The following is a 22,338-nucleotide window of genomic DNA, read 5'->3' on the forward strand; positions in this document are numbered from 1 at the left end:
AGTATTGTCATGCCAATGTACAATGCATCCTGCTGGCTGGATGAATGTCTGCAGGCCGTGTTACACCAAGACTTCACTGGAACCATGGAGCTGTCTGTCTTTGACGACGCAAGCACTGTGAGTTGGTTTGTTGGCGCATTTAGTAGTGCGAGAAGTTCATTTGTCTCAGAATATGAGAGTTCAGTTGAAGTTCAAATTCTGTGTATGTGTGGGTCCTTAAGGATGACTCCAGGAAAGTGGTGGAGGGTTGGAGGGAGAGGCTGGAGGCGAGGGGCATCTCTTTAGTGATCTCTGGTCACGACTCTGCACAACCCCGAGGAGGTCAGTAGACTTTTAGGTTGCTGATCAGCAATCAATTCCAGCTCCTGATTGGATAATCTGGTCAGACTATGACTTCAGCAGTTCATTTTTACATATGAAGCCAGATATTGACCTAAAGAATAGACAAATGAAAGGAATTGATCAGACAGTTTTTAAGGAGAAATGGTCCTAAAATCAGTTAAACTTTGCCAAAATTTGAGCACAACACATGATACTCAAAGCTCACAAGCCTTTCACAAGCTTTCAACCATATGCCCAGACTCTAGTGACATCTTCCCAGAAGATCCTGTGACCAGTTTGGGTCTGGTGTTCACAGACGGCCAATGTTATCTGTCAATAGACTGTAGTTAGTATTTTTGCAGGGAAGGACTATAGTTGAGAAAAAGCTAGTAAGTGGACCTTGAGTTTAGATTAACTTGTCAAACATGCTTGTAATACAGTGAGTGACTGAAGGAAATGAGTAACATATGTTGGTGATCCATTCAAGTAGGATATGTGACATGGGACATATTTGCACTGCTTCGTTGGTTTCCAGTTGATTTTAGCATTTATTTAAAGGTTTTGCTCATGACTATTAAAGCACTGTTTTGGTTTGGCCCCAGCATTCATTTGTGGACATTTGTGCTCTTATGTACCTGCACCAGACACCCTGCTCTGATGATATTGCACTCCAACGTCTGTTTAAACTTCACTAGAGTCACTATGGACAATGCTCGTGTACACAAGTACATGTAAGGGTGCAAAAACGCAAGCAATCTTTGTCAACACTGAGCGAGAGTGTATCAGATTCATACAGGTGGAGAAATGCAGAAATTGTGTAGTCACAAATATTATAAATATCCTCCATGCAGAGGATGCTTAACAAATAAGCATCCTCTGCATGGAGGATATTTTTGGTCATTATTATACTTAAAAGTCCAGATTTATACTAATAATTAATAATCTTATTATTTCACCACCCAACTAGGAATAATCAGGCCAAGATTGAACTTAAAAAGAAAAAGGAAATTGAAAAATTTGAAATGTAAAATGATAATTCGAAATTTCAAAGTGAAAATGTAAAAGGTGAAATTTAAAATGCAAAACCTTAAATGGAAATGCTCCAACCGGAAGCTTAAATTGTACAGATGAAACTGAAAATGGCAGTGGAAAGACGAGGGAAACATCAAATGTTAAACTCAAAGTGGGGAATAGAAAAGCTGGAATGGAAATACTTTAAATCTTAAATAGAAAACAGTAAATTAATTTTGTTTTGCATTTCAAGTCTTTCATTTAAAACATCAATGGGAAATAATCAGATGTTTGAATTAAATTACACTGTAATTTTATGTCACTTTAGTGAGCAGGGTTTTTTTTAAAGCCTACGTATATTGCATGCATAAAATTCACTTTGTTAGCATTTATTTGTTCATAAAAAATCTAAATGATGTGAAAACATCTTTAGTGATTATGTAGAAGCTTTGATTTGTTTAGTTTCAAAAGTTTATAGTTTAGTTTTATATCCTGAAGACTAATCAGGGATCAATAATGTTTGACAGAAATAAAACAGCGTTGTGATCACTGTGATGGGCTCCCTGCCTCATGTATGTGACTGTGATTAGGTTATTTTTGATGTTGCCACATGTGTAATGATTGAATATCATAATAGAAATACACAAAATACACACACACACATAAATATACAGTTTTGTTTTTTCTTTCAGTGGGATATGCCAAGAATAAGGCAATATCTCAGAGCTGTGGACAGTACTTGTGCTTTCAGGATGCGGTAAGTGTGTGTGTGTGTGTGTGTGTGTGTGTGTGTGTGTGTGTGTGTGTGTGTGTGTGTCAGAGAGAGCATGTTTCATTTCATTCTCCAGATGTTTTCCATAACACATACAGTAGTGAGTCAAAACTAATTAGATCATGTTGGTTTGTCCAAATATACAGGCTGTACGTAGACACATCAGCAGCTCAGTGACTGTTTGTCAGACCTGTCAGAACACATGACTAATGACCTGAGAGACGTACTTGATATATATGTGTGTGTGTGTGTGTGTGTGTGTGTGTGTGTGTGTGTGTGTGTGTTTAATATGTGTATGTTCATGTGGATGTCTGCTGTCAGTGCTTTGAGGTCGCTTGTCCGAAGGCTGAGTTATTAAAACTGCAAATCGAAGGCCACAACATCTGAATTTGTGATCTCACATTCATCTTTATTTTGTTTCTGAGTCATACAGTATATCAAAGACTATTTTTCTGCTGATAGACTGTTGCCAGAATTAAATGAAAACTCAATGAAAATAAGATTGCTTTCTCAGAAAACAGTCAACTTCTTTTTGCTCTCGTACATTTAATTCTGTCCTGCTGATCAACACTGTTCATATCCTGGTGCGCCTTTTCCTCTGAAACCTCAAAGTGAAACTTATCTGTGTCTCTTCATTCAAATACTCTTTCATAAACATCTGTCTTCTTTCTTCACACAAAGTCCAGGAAAATAATGTGTTGTTTATTTTAGTTTAAGTATACGGGTATTACAATCGTGATGTTTCTTAATTTATTCATGTTTTTGTGTCTCCATTTTATGAATAAGTTATTTTATGTCGGCATTTTAATTATATCTTATGTGAAGTAGCTGCTGTAAAACTGCAGTTTCCCTGTCGAGATTAATAAAGCTGGCTTGCTCACAGCCTACCTATCACTCTGAAATAGATGTTTATCTAGCTATTCGTGGGCTCTCTGTCTCTAGATAGATACTGTAGATACTGGCAGCTCACATATAAGTTAATGGTGAAACCTAAACTATATTTACTATAATTAACATGTCATCTGTGTGTTAACTGATAATCTTTCATTTTCCAGGATGATGTTATGTTGCCTGAAAGAGTTCGTCTGCAATATGAGGCGTCTGTCCTCCACCCAAACTCTGTAAGTTTTCCCTCAAGTATTTGCTTACTCACTTCCTTCCCTCTGTTTCACTCTGCCTTCACCCCTCCTCCCTTTCTTTTCTCCTTACGTCCCTCCCTCCTCTTCCCTTTCTCTCTCTGACCAATCCCTCCCTAAAAATCAAGTCAGTGAGCGTGTGTGTGTGTGTGTGTGTGTGTGTGTGTGTGTGTGTGTGTGTGTGTGTGTGTGTGTGTGTGTCTCTATGCAGTTGGCATGCATAACGGTGTGAGTATCCGGTGTTGATGCTTTCTGTGGCCTGCCAGGTCAGAGGTTAAAGGTCATGTGTGTGAGGGAAGTGAGGGAGACAGCATGGAGACAGCAGGCTTGCTGCCCCGCACAAACAACCTGACTCCCGCTGTTATGACTGTAATATTTTATGGTGCTGGATAAATATGTGGTCCTGTTTTATTTTTCAGTTCTGTGTTTACTCCCTCTTCTTTATGTAAGCCTCTCTTTATTGTTATACTATCACTATATACTACACGTTGATGGTACAGTGTCTTGTAATAGGGTGAATGGTGTCTCTGTCTCAGCCACTCTGCCCCCCTATCACTTGTTTCTGCACTATGTAACTTCAGTGAGAGGGTAGGATCACAGTGTTACATACATGTTTACTTCAACATACAAGTTCTCAACACATAACATTGTTATAACGTAATGAGTTTTGTTTGTAGTTAGCACCTACGTTACGTCTGACACATTGATAGACCTGGGATTTGTATACAAGAGTGGTGTAACAGTGGGGGGCGCCAAATCACACAAAATGCCAATTTCTACATAATGTTGATCTAACTAACCTTTGTTTTCATCAATGAATTGTTTGACCTGTAAAATGTCAGGAAAATTCCCATCACAAGCTGTCAGAGCCAACTGTGACATTTTAAAAATGTCATGTTTTGTCAAAAAAAATTGCCCAAAACCTAAAGATATTCACATTGCTATCATACACGGCAAATAAATGCTGCAGATATTTACATTTGAGAAGCTGGAACGAGCAAGTTTTTGGTATTTTTGTATTTATGTATATGAGTTGAACAGTTAACTGATACATTTGTTGTAAATTAGTTTTCCATCCATCAACTAATTGATTATTTAAAGGACCAGTGGGGAGGATTTAGCAGCATCTAGTGGTGAGGTTGGAGATTGCAACCACCAAATACATCTAGTCTCACCAAACGTATAGGAGAAACTATGGTGGCCACTAGAAATGCCAAAAAAAGAAAAAAAAACATCCCCTCAACACAGGAGATAACGGAATATAGTTACCCTTTTGGTGACAACGTCAAGTGACGATGTAAGTACATTAAGCGAGCAAGAGGATGTACGCCTTGGCTATTATTTGCTTTGCGAGGAAGTCTGCGGTTTTCCTGCGGTTTTCCTGTGGAATTGGGCTACTTTTGAAGTATTGAAGGGTAGGTAGACCTATTTTCATGCAAATGCAGTCTTGATTGTGGTGTTTGTCCCCAACCCTGCTCGCTGTAGCTATAAACTGAGTGGTCCAAAGCTTCTGGAGGGAGGGGGCTCACATGCACTAACGTACACGTGCGGGCCGGACCGGCTATCCAAAACAAAAAACAGAAGACACAAAGAGGGAGTGTGACATCACTGTCAGCTCAGGATGTCTTTACTCCACTACATCTTTACATTGCAAACAGTTGTTTCCTGACCTGGCTGAATGTTGTGTACTGGACCTTTAAACATTGATGTGTTTTTTTTGATTGTTAGACTGTTAAGCTGTACCTTTATTTTGAGGTCATACTGTCCAAAACAGAAGTGAATTAAAGCGTTAGACCAACCCATGACAAAAAAAGATTCTAGTTACATGTATGGCAGCATTTTCCAGAATTTCTGTAAATGTTTCCAGTGGTTTCTGACAGAAAAAAGCATGCCATGCTCATATATACTGTACATGTATGTGTGTTTTCATGATAGCTGATTGGCTGTAAAGTACAGAGGCTTCCAGAGGGGTCTACTGAGCGTTACACCCGCTGGATCAACACAATCAGTCAGGATCAGCTCATCACACAGGTAAATACCCCCAGCATGGCACAGTGTGTGTGTCTGGGCACACATGCTATGTCTGTGTATGTGTGTTTGTGTGTATGGAAGAGGTCATGTGCCAGGCAGCGACCAGGTCAGACAGAAACAGGATACGTACCTGCTGTCTGCAGTTTCCACGGAAATGTGGCAGCGGGCTGGACGGAGGACGCAGCATCTCTCTGTCCATCTCAGTCCCACCAGAGGAAACAGACTGTCACACTGCCAGCTGTCTGCTGAGGGTAGTCCATAGTGGAAACTGTTGGCAGTGGAAAAGTTCATTTTATAGTGTTTTTGTTTCAACTGATACAGTGCTTATTGTAGTATACTGCTGTGTGAAAGTTGCCACGTATTAGCATCACTAAAGACAACAGTATAGTTACTGTAAATAAATCCATCGCCAAAATTTAAAAGCTCGGCCTCAGCTTGTTTTATGGACCAGAACAGAAAAATGGCTGCTGTTGGGCCAGAGCAGCTGGAGTTAGAGCTTCCTGCCGTCGCAGATGTGAAATAAATGAAGATGGCAAGTTCTGAATGGTCAGGATCCAAGTGTCATCTGACATGTCTTGCCTGTAATATCACCTAATCAGACCATTTCAAATAATAAAACTAATAACATTGTCACTACTCTGGCATCTGGTGTTGGCTGTAATTAAACTTTAATATTACACTGCGATTGGCAAAACTGATGTTGATGTTTAGACAGTTTATATCAGAAAAAAACATACAGATATGAAATACTATATGACAACATCAGACAATATGAAAATATAAACATAACTTTAATTTAAATTATTCAAAAGATGAACTAACATTATCAGCAGAGTGTGAAGAGACGTCTATGTATTGTGTTACAGAGATGTTTACTGAAGTTAGCATGCTAACCAGCTAGCTGCAGCCCCTCATGTTTTGTAAAACCACTTTGTATCACAAGAGGTGATTATCTGACAGCTCCCTGTTGTTTCAGCTGGGATTTGTATTGGAGTGGATAGTTTTCTATGTTTCACAAGCTCTTTTAGCTTTTTCTTCCATAGAAATAAACAAAATAAACCTTCAGAATGTTTTCCTTACTAAACAGAAAACAAAAAAACTGTACACCATCTGAATTCAAATTTCACTCCAAGATTTGCTTTGTTACACACTTCATTCCAACTTGACAGAAACAAAGCAAAATTCACAGAATCTGTCTGTCTTTCCTTTGTTCCAACAATCACCTCTGGTTCTGTCAAAATAATCCTCAGGTCACTGAGTCAGATGTGAAAATAAGATGTGAAGACCGTACTTCCTCTCACTCCTCTCCCGCTTAACTCCTTTTTTTTCTTGTCCCTGCCTGCCGTCTAATTCATTCTTGGAGTCAGAGTCCTTGTCGGAGGCGTAGTAAATCACCCGTCTTCAAACTGGGACCTGTCTGTTCTGTTTTTTCTCAGTTCAGCGTCCAGCCGCGCTCACTTGGAGGCTGCTGATCCTGGTTGAGCTGGGCTCCATTGCCCGTGGTGTAAACACCACAATCTTCCTCTGATCCAAGGTCCCGGCCCAGGCCAACTCCTGAACTGAACTGCTCACAGGCCCATCAGGGCCGCCAAGATAATAGCAAACGTTTTTGATATTTATGGTTTAAAATCTGCATGATTACATCCGTACTTTCCGAGCCAGAATACAGCAACAAATGAGAGAGGCATCCCAGGGCAGCTGACAGTTTCGCCAAGCAATGATGAACTTTTTAGCACTTTAGGCTAACGTTAGCTAGCATTCTGCAGACAGAAACTTCAACAAATCTCACCTCCAATTCTCGCTGAAGAATAGACAACCCCTTTTGACTGTGTCACCTAACTCTTCCAGACTCATGTAACCTTCTGCAAGTTGTTGCACCACACTGATGCAACATTTTGTTTACATCTGCTTCCCCATGAGATCACGAGAGGGGGGATCACATGTGAGCCCTTTAGTCTGCAGAGTCATGAAGCCAGAGCGCTGAAACTGCGCTGCCGCTGTCGCACAGAGTAGTGTTCGCTGTTTATTGAAAGCTTTTATATTGAACATTTCACATGTCCAAATTGCACCAAATTTGACACCAGGCTTCCTTGGGTCCTCAGCAGCACCCTGCCATGTGTGAAGTAGATACATACAGCAGGCAGATGGACAGCGACTCTTTCCTTTATAGTTAGATGATATTCTGCCCCCTATTTGTTTGGAGTGACCTTTGAAGTAAGCCATATCTTACACAAGGTGTTTTTAAGTGAAAATCTTTACACTTTCAACTTTTACAACTAAATACTTTGACCACACAAAATAGTCCCATTAATCACCAAATGATAAGGGAGCGAGTGATATAAAAAGTAAACCACTGGCAGTTTTTCTATTTATGTAGAGATGGAAATCAACTGAACAAAACACACTGTCACCAAGGATACAAGACAACCTGGACCCGCTCTCTCTAAAACACACTCACTCACTCTCTCTCTCACACACACACACACACACACACACACACACACACACACACACACACACACACACACACACCGTCTGCATAACTCCTTAGCAGACATTCCAGGATATTTATATGATATTAAGTTTCATGGAGCATGAGAATGAGATCATACATTGATTCTGCGGGCTTAAAAGCAGCTCCTTTCCCTTCCCCTTCTCCTGCTTCACTTTATGTGCCTTTACTTTCTGTTTCTGGGTAAAAGAAACTGAATCGAACGGAGTTAAACCAGAGATTTACACAGGGTGGTGCTTGTTTAACCTGATCCAGAGCTGGAACCTGAGCGTTCATCTGTAGTACATTAGATATGGTTATCCTAAACCTGCCCAACCCCACTTACTTCTCCCATCCACGCTGACTTTTTCCCCCTTTCTGTCCCCTGGTTTCCCAGAACTCATTCTTATTCCTCTTATTCATGCTTTTGGCCACAGCATACATCTGCAAAATGTTGCAATATTACAACAGAAGGGAGAGGAGTGGTACGTAGGTGGACACACACACATACACACTCACTCACTCGATTCTGTCCAGCTGTTCGACTGGCTGAATCCAGATGTTTTTCACAATTTTCTTCATCTGTGATGCATTTCAGTTATGCAGTAGTGTTCCACTTCCAATAAGAACAATCATACACACATGCACATGTACACACAGATATATAAGCTCAGCATTTGGAACACTTGTGACGAAGAAACATCCACCTGGAATGACCCTCCGATTCAAAACGCAACACTGCTGCTGAACAAAAAAACTTACACTCACTCACACACAGATGAAAATAAGGAACAAGAAGGGGTGGGGGTCTGGAGAGATGCGTAGGCATGAGGTGGGGGTATAACGAGAAAGAGTTTTAGAGGCCGTAAAGTGGTCCTGGTGTATTAAAGAGGTTGTGGTTAGAAAGAGAAAGAGAGGCCAAAACAAACTCATTAGTCAATGATCACGTGCCAGAGGGTGGAATTTCGTATCCTTCCCCTGCACACTCCAGGAAGCGCGCACTTCTGTAAGAGAGCTCATGTGGCTGCACTCTAACCTGTTTTGTTTGCAGAATTCAAAGTTAACTTACGCAGATTTGACTGTTTGTTCCTGAAAGCCAACTGGGAAAAATCCCCGAGCTGTCTGCCAAATCCGGGAGAGGTTTTAGCTGATATTAATGTTATGGTCTCTAACCACGACAAGAATTTATTTTATTGTTAAAGCTGAAATAAAACGTTGTTTCCTGCACCGGGTGTGTGTATTTGTGTGTGTGAGAGAGGGGGAGCATGATGAGGATGAATCTAATTACACTCTTTCAGGATTTGATTGTGGAAGCCCGAGTGCAGACTTGTTTGTTTGTTTGTTTGTTTGTTTGCATTTAACATGAAGCGATTTTTATATGAAAATGATAAAACTTTATTTATACTCTCAGCATCTAATACTGTATTATCAGCTGTACTCATGTCCTGTAGTTCCCTCTTAACCTCTCGTGTCTATAATCTTATTTAACCTGTCCTTGTCAGTGCACCAAATGAGGGAATATCTTTTGACTTGCAGTGACCCAACACATTACTAACACACTTAATGTTGGCTCAACTATGTTTAAAATAGAGCAAGACATTTAAAAATAGACATGTTGTATCCTGAGTTCTCTGAGTAAACATTTCCATGGAGCATTTCGACAAATTCATCGTTGATCTTCAAGGGTTTGACAGCAAAATGTACAAAACTTGGTCCCATCACAGGGACCAGTATGAACACTGTATACAGTAGTATATGACAATTATTATGTGATTTATAGCCTGTATATGTTCAAATGTTGTGCACATAGTCTGAACTGTTCTTGTGTCTCAGGTATACACGTCTCATGGGCCCACAGTCGTCATGCCAACATGGTTCTGCTCGAGGAGCTGGTTCCTGAAGGTCGGACCGTTTGACGAGGGAGGCAAGGTCAGAGTTCACACCCAAAACTGCTCCCAAAGACTTTTCACTCTGTGTTAGTGTTTCTTTCTCGTTTATGTCTTTCTTGCTTACCCTAATTTAACACAGTCCAAGTGTCAATCCACCCTCAGTTAAGCTCCATTTTCTGCTCACTTTATTTTAAAATGTTTGCCTGGCTCCAAACCTCTCTTTGTGACAGCTGTTCCCTCAATCAGAGAAACAATTGACCAACCAGAGCTAAGTAAGAACGTAAGAATCTTCCTATATAGCTAGCTGTATAGTGACATTCGTGAAAAATAGTAACAGAAAACAAGTACAGATAAGATTGATGCAGCTGTTTTCATGAATGCAGTGGTTCTCCACAACATCTGTAAATATGTGTAAAATTGGTGGAATTCCCCTTTAAATCAACATATTGTTATTGATCAAGGTGAAAAACATGAAGTTGATTGCTCATATCCGCCGCAAAACACATCACTTTCCAGTGGCCTGGATTGGTTTGGGGAAAACAAAACAAAATGTCTGCTCCTCCCACAGAGAAATCATGGACACACTGATGGTTTTATCTCCTGGTATGGTAATCTTTCAGGGCATGACAAAAATCGGCTGTCCAATATCGTATAAAAACTGCCAGCAAAATAATTGGCACACAGCAGCTTTCTATGTCAGATATTTAAGACGGACAAATGGCAAGGTCGATCTTGGCTTGCTCTGACTATCCACTCTTGGAGGAGCAATAGAGCAATAGGTGTGAACTTTCCTTTGTTCCAAGTGGAAAAAATGCACTTTTTTTTGCTCTAAAACCTTAACTGCACTGTTAGGCAGCACTTTATTATCGCTACCATTCCAATGGATTGAACACTTGCATTTTATTTTCTTTTGGTTGTTATTCTATCGGGATGTCTTATGTCCTCTTGTATGTTATGTTTGTGTTTTTACCCACTTCTGTAAGTCAAATTTCCCTTCGAGGGACAATAAAAGTCTGAGCTGAACTGAACTGAACAATGTCAGGCTGAGTGAATGAAACAAAATGGCAATTCAGACAATAATCAGGATACTAAAACGTTCATTTAAACAATTGCTCTTTGACTTCATTTATCTTATGTTCTTACCTGAACGGACTGAACCAACATTCAGATTTCAGTGTGTGGATGCAGGATATTTTACAGGTGAACAATAAACTTTATTGTCTAAAATGACATCAGTGCACAGAAACAGTAAACTTTACTGGGAATTTAATAATTATAAATAACTTTATCTCATATCAGTGCATATCCAACAAAATGTTTGCCAATACAATGTATCTGTGGTGGGCCAGTATCAGCCAATAATAACGGCCATATGATGCATCAATCGGGCTCTAATATAGAACTGTAATACTGATGTTGATCCTGTCACACTTTACTTCTCCCTCTCCAGGGAGTACCGGAGGACTTGCTCTTCTTCTACCAGAGTATTCGCCAAGGAGGGGGCGTGGCCAGAGTCGATCAGTGCCAGCTGGTGTACCGTTACCACGAGCAGGCTGCCACACACTCTGTGAAAGAGTCAGTCCCCATCACAAACACACACACACACATACTTGGACACAGCGTTGATCCTCCACCTACTCACAGCTGCCTGCTGGCATCCCAGATTTTCTCAGGGACTGATACTCTCACACACTAATTCACACACACACACACGGACCCATGTCTCGTAATCTTCAGATTTTTAGAATGTTTTTGGAGTTCCTGACACTTTCCCAGCATATTAATCAGGAATTTCAACCTGTTTTCTTCTCCGCTTGGAATGTTCAGTATCTCTCACACACTGTTGGGAGGGAATCTGAGCTTGATGCTTGTGTATGTGTGTGTGTGTGTATGTGTGTGGGTGGGTTTGTGGGTGGGTGTGTGAAGGACCTATCACTCCTGCTGTTGCCTGCACTTCAGCAAGGTCATGTAGAGTCTGCAGGTGTGCCTCAAAACGTAAAACACACCAAAAGGAGAGGGTCTTTCTTGTTTTCCCTCCCCCCGCAGCTCTCTCCCTTTCATCCCATCTTTTCCTGTTATCCCTCCTTCCTTCCCTCCTCCCGTCTTTCCTTCCTTCCTTCCTCCCTCCGCTGCATCTGTCCGCTCCTCGTATATCTGCCCGCATTGACGCACTCCTTTGCCGATCATCCTCCTCTCTGTCTTCATCTATCATCTGTCTATTTTTGGATGCCTATTTCAAGCCTACTTTCCACTCTCCCCTACTTCTTGTCACCCCTCCTCATCCACAGCCTACCTACTTCCTCTCTTTAGTCAAATGAAACCATCATCTTCTCTCTGTGTCGCACACACGCACATGTAATTGTAGAGGCCATGTTGGTGAGGTGAGAAGTGTGTTTAAAAGAAGTTAAGATGGTGCCAATGAGTAACTGAGATGAGAGGCTTCTTAACACAGAAGGGCTGTGTTTATAAATGTGAGCGTGCGTATGCGAATCTACACCAGAGTGTGTGAAAGTGTGTTTGCCTTTTGATCTGCAGGGTATTAGGAGGATGAAGGCTTCAGTATGTGTATACAGACAGAGTTTATAGTAAGTCTCTGCCATGTTTTTGCCATGTCTTAGAAGAATCAAAGCCTGTATGGAGAATGTACAGAGGACACTCTGGAGACCACCCGCGCTCCTCCATGGTGGTGGGTTTGGGTTTGTTTGTCATGTGAGGCCCACTGTTAGACTCACATCAGGAGATGAGAGTGGAGCACCTCCTGTGCATGTGTCCATATAATTACTCAATATCAGTGCATGCCTGTGTGTGTGTGTGTGTAAGAGAGAGAGAGAGGAGGAAGGGGTGAAAAGTGTGAAGACATATCTGAGTGTAAAGGTGTGTGTGTGCATGTGTGTGTGTGTGTGTGTGAGAGAGAGAGAGAGAGGAGGAAGGGGTGAAAAGTGTGAAGACGTATCTGAGTGTAAAGGTGTGTGTGTGCGTGTGTGTGTGTGCGTGTGTGTGTGTGAGGCCTGTGCACAGCTGTGCATATCAGTCAAGGTGCATGCAACAGGAAAACAAGCTAATTTAAAACAGGCATGATTTTTTCCATCCACTTGTAAAATCTGTCTAGTTTTTATTAAATACAGTGAACTCTATTGGAAAATGTATTTAAAGAGGAGAGAGGATTGTTTCAGTTTAATACGGTTTAGGTCGTAATTCTGAAGTTGTATCTTTAATTTCTTTCAGTTGTTTTCAGCATCGTGCTCAACAAAGTAATTACTGAGATCCAGGGACTTGGCGACTTCACTAAAACAGTCTGGCGAGAGAAAAACACGAGCAGTCAGACGATCAGACAGGCTGTAAACACATCGACAATTTAGCCAAATGATCTAAACACAAGGGTTGAGCGATCGTTTCCATTTAAATATCATTCAGTCATGGTTAGTGAAATCTTCCATAGTCAGTTCAGTCACCAGAAGGAGGTGATGGTGGAATATACACCCTAACATCAGCCATGACATTATAACAACCTGCCTGATATTGTAAAGTATGTTGAAGTTGTACTTCAGTCCAGTACTTGAGTAAATGTACTTAGTTATATCCCATCACTGCGTATAGTATATCTGTCCACTCCTCTTCCTCAGTTCAAAAGTCTTTTTCTCACTCAATGAATCCAACAATCTTGACAGCATCTCTCATTTAAAGCGTGTACACTTCCTGCTTTTGTATCCACCCTCTCATCCTGTACTCATCTCCTCTGTTTCCAGAGAAACCATTTGGAAGCTGCGAGTGGACTTCCTGCAGGAGAGAGTTCTTAGCCAATGGGAGAGCTTCACCATATGGAATGCTGGGAAACAGGGCCGGAAGCTGTACCGCTGCCTCAGCCCGACCAATCAGGAGAAGGTACGTTACTGCCAGTCAGATGTGAAACACCAGCCAAATTATTTCTATTGTTTACTGTTTTCTGCCTATCAGTGGGTAGAACTGGTGGAAAACGTCTCCTTTTTCACTTTCACCACCATTCTGATTCATTCATCAGGTGAAGGCCTTCTGTGATGTCGATGAGAACAAGATCCAGAAAGGCTTTTACACGTATGAGGAATCCAAGGTGAGAGCAACCACTGTGGATACTAAGTACAACGGGTTTATTGTGATTCAATGTAAACAAGGTCCTCAAGCCAAGGATGAGCTTTTTAAGCTACATAAGATAAGATTCAAACGGAAGGTCACAACCACTTTATTCCAGTGAATTGGATTTCTATGAAGCTGTGACCAACAATGATATGTGCTTTTTGTCTCTCTCTCTCCTGATATCCCTCCAGCAAAGACCGAAGCCAAAAATCCCAGTGCAGCACTACAAAGATGCCTCCGCCCCTTTCATTATCTGTGTTAAACTGGTGAGCAGAAAGCGTGTTTGTGTGTTGTATGTTTGCTGTTTCTGGCCGCCTGTCCCTCAGGTCTGTAATCTAAGTTAACGACATAATGATCAAGGGCGTGTGCCCGGCACAGGACATAACACACACACAGACACAAACACACACACAGAGGGCAGTCAGGAAATGGGTAGAGACAGCAGCCTGATCTTTGATCACATGATGCTTGTGCAAACGTCTGATGTTTTTGCCACTGTCGAGTTTTGAACATTTTGTGCTCTCTTTTCGTTCAGTTTCTATTAATTTAAAATACCACACACACACACACATACACACACACACACACGGCTGTTCTGGCAGCCAAATCACTAATTGCCTATTTACCACCTAGCCAGATTCAGACATCAAATCCAGAGTGACCCCACCTACGGGGGCTACTAATTGCTCAATTATGGGAATTGGGAGAAGTAATTATAGTCAGAGGACAAGGAGACCTGGACTCAATCATTCTCCCTCTCTCTTGTTCTATATTACACACACACACACACACACACACACACACACACACACACACACACTCACACCTGGACTCAATCACATGTTTTTTTATTCCTAGATGTCAAATAAATATAATCAACAACTATACAATTCATGTGAACTTTGTTAAACTGAGTGTACTGTAAATAACCTTTGACTGTAGTTCAGTAGGTAAAACAAACAGTAGAGAATACTGAAGACATGAAGGACTTTCATTCCTTCATTTAAAGGTGCTATTTGTAAGAGAGGTTGATTTTTGGATGGTGACCGACCCGTCCTACAATCCCAAAGCGTTGGGAATGTGACTCAAAAATCAACTTTTCTTACAAATAGCACCTTCAAAAGACAAAGCAAATACAAGAGTTAGATGCTTTCTTGTGTTTTAGTGTTGACCTTCCACCATGCTTTTTGTTCCTGTTGCTTCACTCATATTGTTGTTCAATGTGTAGGACATGACAGGAGGCGTCCTGGAGGAAAACCTCAACTCTTTGCAGCTAAAGGAAGGAATAGATTACTTCCATTTCAACTGACTGCTCAGGGTGACAGAGAAGACAGGAGGACTCCTGCAGATTTAACAGGCAGCTGAGAGGAAGGCAGAGGACTGTGGGATTGGCAGGCAGGTGATAACAGGAAACGTGAACTGAACACTGGAATGGAGACTACCAAGACAAAGGAAAGAGATGGTTATTATTTATTGTAAGTGTTAAAAGATGTTTTTATGCATGGGAAAGAATGTGGAAATGTTCTTCAAGATTTACTTGGCAGAGTTGATGGAACGACACATCCCAGCCCTGATTTCTCTGCCTCACACCTGATCTACAGCACTGGGAGAAAACTGAAACCACCATCTCATATCTGGCCATAAAATATGAAGCTACGGCAGACAGCTTAGCACATAGACCGGAAACAAGAGGAAACATCTATCGTGGTTCTTTCCAAAGGTTACAAAATGAGCCTACCAATAGCTCTAAAACTCAGTATTTAACACTTCATATCACGTCTGTTTAGGCAAAGCAAGTTTATATGAAAAGCACATTTTATACACGAGGCAATTCAAAGTGTTTTACATAAAAGCATAACAATACATAAACTAGAAAAAGAAACAGGAAATAAGACAGTTTATAAAAGATTAAATAAATAAATACAATCATGTAAATAAAACTAGAAATACAGTAGATTTAAAAGATGTAAGAAGTGCAAAAGTAAAGAAATGTAATATTTTTAAATGCCCTCTGGAAAGTCAGTGAACAAGAATGTTTGAAGTCTCTATTCATACTTGTAACTGAGATGTTATTCAAGGAAACGACCTGTTTCATTTGGTCACTTGTCACAATACAGTAGCTTTCAGGTAAATGCCGGATGATACTACTATTTCTGCCTGAGTGACGTCAGATAGAACCACACAGTGCTTGTAAGTCATTGATAGTATTATTGTTAGTAGTCGATTAATACGTACAAAAAAATAGCAATATGGGTGCAGTTTGTGTTCATTTTTACACTTCAGTTTTTGTGTGGATTAAACTGAGCTTCAGAGGTGCTTATAGCCAGACTTTGATACCTTTCATTCGAGCCAGGCTAGTTGTTTCCATTTGTTTCTCGTCTTTGTGCAAAGGCTCCTGGATATAGCTTCATATTCAACCGGCAGATATGAGAGTGGCCTTGATATTCTCATCAAATAATAGGCAAGAAAGACAATATTTTGACAACTTTTCCTTTTAAAAGCTCAAACAAGGATGTTTAAGCTAATAGAGGCCACCACACCCTGACCCAGAGTTGAATGATTTGGCAAGAAAGAAAACAAGAAGGGATGCTTTGGTAAATTAATTACATATTAAAGGCCTTTATATTTTACTCTTATCGTGCCAGAGGATGTGATGATTGCCAGTGTTGACCATTGGAGGAATAAAATGATATTGTGTTTTCTAATCTTGTGTGGACTGAGACTGGTATATGCTAACCTTTATACTTAAACTTTAAAGGAAATGATCAGCGTGTCATCGCAGAAGGTTCAACTTACTGAGGGTGAGATGTTTTATAGCCTGAGTCGTTCACTGATTTCTTAACAGTCTTCTCTGATGCAACCGTGCAAAATCAGATCCACACACACATCTGCTACAAATGTACAACCATGGATACTGCGTATTTGTTTTTCTTTCCCTGGGTCTCTTATGAAATCTAAAGAACAATAACCTCTTTAAGAGAGAACAGTTCTGATACATAAACACACACAAAAAGTTTATTTTACCTCACAGACTGTGGAGTTTTTCTGCCCAAAGGTAAACAGACCTTTCCCCACAAAATCTCCCGCGTTGTTTCCTGGGTCGGCGACGTGGTCCGCCTTACTGTAAATCTGGCCGCAGCAGTTTGTAAGGAAACAGCAGTTGCAGTAAAAAAAACTGGAGAGAGGTCTTCGACTCTGCCAAAGTTTTATTTTCACTACCTTTGTTTGTTATCATAGACTGAATGTACATTTGCACAGTGGTGTGAAGGCACAGAGTCACTGCACCATATTAGAAGTTTGGCTTGAATTCATTGTTTTTGATAAATTGTAAGACTGTTTGGCCTGACTCAGCCTGGGGTTTGAGGTGAAAACCCCCAGGCCTCTGCCACCCACAGTACAGTGCTGTGTAGGGGCTGAGAAAAATATCACATCCACTTAGCACTCATTCTCCATCTAGACCCTTCTTCCCCCTCTGTAATTCTATACACAAACACTTAAACAAGACGGTGTTTTCCTGAGACATGTCATTCTTTGCAGTAGGGCTGCGACCAGTGATAATTGTTGATTGATCTGATGATTAGTTTCTTGGTTAGTTGATTCATTGTTTTTGTCTTTATGAAGAGACATTTCCTAAAACCCAAGGTTGAGTATTCAAATAGCTTGTTTTCAGTCTAAAAGGTAAAGATATTTAGTTTACTGTCTGGTATTTTTGCTTAAAAAGTAACTTAAATGATCAAAATAATTGCAGATTATTTTCTTTTCAATTAATAATTGTTTATCATTTGGCTCTGATTTGCAAGATTTGAATTGATTGTAACTCCACCAATTTTACACATTAAAGTGTAAAGTGGAGTACGACTGCATGTGTAAAAAGAAAAAAGTATTTTGTGGCTCCAGGGGAAGCTGCATGTAATCTGATAAATTGCCTCCAGTGATGTCACTCAGAGGCTAAATTGCATTGTGGGTAATTTAGGCAACAGGTTTGGAAAAGCATTGCAGAACCAGCAATTACACCTTTTTTGATTCCACACATTCTTCTTCCTTTTCAAAAGGACACACCTTTCTGGTGTATAAAATTCATGGAGTTACCCTTTAAGTATGTGGTGACTGGGTTTATTTTTCATGCTACAAGGCTAGCTCTGGTCAGTTGGTCTGTCCCAACTGAAAGATCTCAGCAACTATCAGAAGCATTGCTGTGACACTATGCACAGACATCCATGGTCCCCAGAGGACGTATCCTGATGACTTCGGTGATCCTCCACCTTCAGATCAACCATTATTCTGTGAAATACCTCAACATCTATGAGAACAACTTGCACATAATTTTGTACATTCATGGCTCCCAGTGGATAAATTATGATAACGTTGGTGATCCACTGAATTTTCCTCAAGCTCCACTATCAGGTCAAAAGTTGGTGAGTGTTGGAAATACCTTCATTCAATAATCAATTCATGCTATGCTAATGACATTCCCATTAGCCTCAGTTGTACTTAATGTTTGCAGCTAATCATCAAACGTTAGCAGGCTAACGTGATAAACTGAGATGGTGTACATGATAAACATTGCATTTGCTTAAAATCAGTTCACATTTCATTGTCAGCATGTTAGCATATATTTACATTAGCATTGTGTTAGTACATTTTTTGGGCTTTTTAATCCCTCATAACTTTTTATTGGACACACGCTGAATACATTTATCACCTCTGCTAACCATGACTGTTGCTAAATATTTGAGTGAACAGCAGGCCTGACAGTTATTTGTGGTCACTCTCATATACGCAGTCATTGAGCTATAAGGTGCTTTGGATAAATGTCCACCAAATGGAGACCATATATTTAAGAATGTAACGAACTAAAGTGATTTGTTTAAGTAAGGCCGCACTCTGTCTACATACATCCTGTCTGCTTTACCCACTCTGCCCTCGTGATGAAGCACTTGGTAGATGATCAGAGCGAGCTCTAATGGAGAATCTATGAAAGAGACTCAGAAAGAGCGTAAACAGAGCTTTACTCAGTGTTTACACTCTGTCTCTCTGCAGACATCAGACCTGATAACACACACACACACACAATGAATGACCCTGACCCTGGAGCCTGCTTGCCCTCGCTGGTCAAATAAACGTGCATGTACGTAGAAACAAAATGCACACACACATATGCACTTACACAGCCGTATGCTCTCTGGCAGTGCAGCTGATAAGAAAAAGAGATAAAAGTTGGGTGTGTTTGGGTGAAGAGAGCTGACAGAGGTCACACACTCAAGGCTTTTTCATTCACCTGGAACTTTACCACATTCCTTTGTTTCAACATCTCTCTCCTTCTACAATCATTTACTTTATTGTTCTATTCAGTTTGTTATAATATAACAAGGTAAATCAGAAACTTAATCAAATGGTGATGCTCCTGTGAAAGCTAATTAGCTTTGTGAAATTCAAGTTAAACTACTTTTCAGATTATTTAAATTGCAGATACATTGTTATTGATTTGAAGATATTGTATGGGATGTAATCAGACTGTACTATTAGCAAGGAAGTTGTTGAATGCTAACATTGGGTCATGACTTATCAATTATGTTGTTTTCTCTTGACATATCGCTTAATGTGCCTCCAGATTTTTCACTGTCCGTCATGTTTTCAATTGCTGGTCAATTGGGAAGCTCCATAATGACAATAATTTGTTGGATTGCCTATGTTTATACAATTGCAACCCATACCAATGCAGAAATGTTGCACATTTTATCCTCCATGTAAACAGGCAGATACTAGCACACAGTTCATATGACAAAGACAGCTCAGAGAGACTTGTAGGATAGATGCTGTGGTGTTCCCTCTCAAGAGATGGTCCCAAAACAGTGCATCTGCATGTTTTAGGTCTTATGCAGGTTGTATTGCTTTACTTCCTCAGGAAACAAGGGTATGTGTCTGCTATAGGTCTGTGCAGTAAGCTGGTCTGCCTGAATTACATTTCATTCATTTTCATTTTCACTGCTTTTGTACTGCTTTCTTCAGTATGAAGTTGTTGGTGCTGCTGAGTGATGTTTCCTCCTCCTTCAACAACGACTGTGAAGCTGCCCTTGAGCAAGGCTCTTAACCCTCCAAACAGATCCAGTTGGGAGCTCCTCCGTTGGACCCTGTGGGTAAATAAAGGTTTTAAAAAAGAGAGAGGAGCGTGCTGTGCGCGAGTTGTGAGGAAATAAAGGTCATGTAGACTGAAATCAGAGATAGAGGAATGTGTGTGTGGCTCCGTGAGGAAGCAGTGTGTGGACAGACGGAGCGTTCCTCCTGTCAGGCCTCTTGAGAAGAGCCAGGTGACGGCGGGGGGGAGAAGGGGAGCAGGTCAGAGGCTCTGCTGCTCTGTAAATACTTCACATGGTGAAGGAGCACATGAGGTCAAACGGCACATCAGCAGCTCAGACTTCCTCGGCTGTGGTGACAAGATTAGACTCAGGTCAGACTCGCCTGGCTAACTCCAGATCTTTGGGCTTCAATTTACATCTTTTTCAATTCCAGGAACTGGGGGAATATGTTTTGTGCATTAGAAGGGAAGTGTAGAAAATCACCTTGCCTGTCAGGTCGTTTGATCGAGGGATTGTCAATGCACCTAAGCTTAAAGGTGCAACATGTTTTTGTTCATTTAAAAATGGGCCTGAAAAACAATTTCTTAACTTTAGTTGAGTTTTGAATGTTTTTTCTACCAAAATTCTTACATATTGCACCTTTAATGAATGAAGTAATTAATAGTTTTTTGGTCAGCATCCTCTGCAGCCATTTTACAGGAGTAAAGTGGAAATATGATCCAATAAATCAAAGGTCAAGGATCTTTCCCATAACAGAGTGTTGTCCTCATTACTGGCTTAAATGATCTATAAAGCATTAACAAATAGTGATCGAAGCCATTAGTTACAACTTATAAACTGTTTATAGATTGATGCAGTAATGAGTCCAAAACACGGAAATTGGTTAGCATTTTTGCACATCTGGTTCCCTCGTCTCAAAGTCAATGGGTTTTTTGAATGGGTTTTCGGTTAAATGCCTGAAAGAAGGTCTGTAGTTACCACAGGCTTAAGATACATTTTGTTCTATGTCATAAAATTCATCCTTAAATTAATTATAAACCGCTTACGTGTCTTAAAAACAGTGGTTGCTAACAGGTGGCTAAATGAGACTACAGAGGTTGTCAGGGACATTAAACGTCATCATCCCAAACATGGAGACTCGTCTACTCCCTAGGTGGACTTTAGCTCAAAACTATTCTAACTCTAACTTTACAACCTGTAGGTTGATCAACTGACAGAAAACCTGTATAGTAATTGTATAGTAAGATGCTTAGTGGTGGTAACGTTTAAGTCATGCGACTGCAATGTTGTCTGTTTATAGCCTAACGTTAGCTTTTTACCTCTAGCGATGTGTGGCGTTCATCTGTGAAGGTTATCTTGCTGAACAAAACGTGTTAGTATCATAAACTTGTGTTTATTTTTGGCGATATTCCAAAATCCAATTCAAAAATCCCATCAGCTTTGTAGAGGGAACCTGGGCGATGCTAACTTCCTGGTTAGCCTACAAATCCCTACATCACTGCCTTGTCAGAAAGTGTTTACAGACTCCATTCACTCACACTTTGAGTGTTTTGCAGTCAAACGAAGGTTTCCTTTGGCTTGCAGCACAGTGAGGTCCAGAGCGATCACAAAAAGGGAAATGAATAATATTTTATTAATATTATAAAATGTTCATATAAAAATCTCTCTGAATGAGTTTTGATACTTTAACTGGCTATCCCAACACAGAGGCTTACTCAACAGCACTGAGTGAGTGAGTGAGTGAGGGGAAGTGGGGTGTGTGTGTGTGTGTGTGTGTGTGTGTGTGTGTGTGTGTGTGTGTGTGTGTGTGTGTGTGTGTAGGGGAGTCTGTGTTTCGGTATTTCTCGAAATGCGTTACATAGCTCTGGCTGTGTGGGGGAATGTGACGAGTCAGTAACATGCTTGCTGTTCCGACTGTTTTCTCACGGGAAAACCGCCCGAGAACCAAACAGACGTTTGGAGCACACGTGTGACTATTTGTTCTGTCAAGGCCTTTCTCTTTTCCCAAGAGGCAGGTCGACTATTGAAACACAGGACTGACACGGAAAAAGTGGTTATAAAACAGACAATCCCAAATGAATAATCCCGAATATCTTTACCGACTGCAGAGGTTTTTAGTGAAGGTTTGAGGGAGCGGCAGCAGTCTTTGGATGCTGCTCTTCCAAACCTGCATGCTGCTCTCATTTTCACTGCTTTAATATGATCCATCTGTTTGCAAAGCCAGCACACACACTCACACACAGGCTTGCACTGTTTGTCTCTGGCACTGAGCGGATTTAACTGAGCACAAGGAGCTGATAGGCCGAATGGAAGTGAATTAAAACTAAAAAGTTGACCGTTTGTGTGACTTTTATTTGTTGTTTGTATTTTTTTTTCTTTCTATCTTTTCATTGTGAACGTTTCAAACATTGCTCCAATTATTGATTATCACTGTCTCGGGCTCTGGTGAGTGCTCTTTACCAATCAGTGGTCCGATTTCACGTGCGTAAAAGTTTGATGG

General features: G+C 40.6%; 1 protein-coding gene across 1 annotated transcript; it reads left to right on the plus strand.

Moving 5' to 3' along the window:
- Positions 1-16,434, plus strand: b3gntl1 (UDP-GlcNAc:betaGal beta-1,3-N-acetylglucosaminyltransferase-like 1). The gene is made up of 11 exons (XM_073469520.1): positions 1-117; positions 222-321; positions 2,025-2,089; positions 3,160-3,225; positions 5,176-5,271; positions 9,596-9,691; positions 11,102-11,226; positions 13,398-13,533; positions 13,670-13,738; positions 13,953-14,027; positions 14,990-16,434. Exons 1-11 carry the CDS (start codon positions 10-12, stop codon positions 15,068-15,070), a joined length of 1,017 nt encoding a protein of 338 aa, XP_073325621.1. The 5' UTR covers positions 1-9; the 3' UTR covers positions 15,071-16,434.
- Positions 16,435-22,338: the final 5,904 nt, after the last annotated feature.

The sequence above is a fragment of the Pagrus major genome, chromosome 1, assembly GCF_040436345.1.
Source record: "Pagrus major chromosome 1, Pma_NU_1.0".
Classification (NCBI taxonomy): domain Eukaryota; kingdom Metazoa; phylum Chordata; class Actinopteri; order Spariformes; family Sparidae; genus Pagrus; species Pagrus major.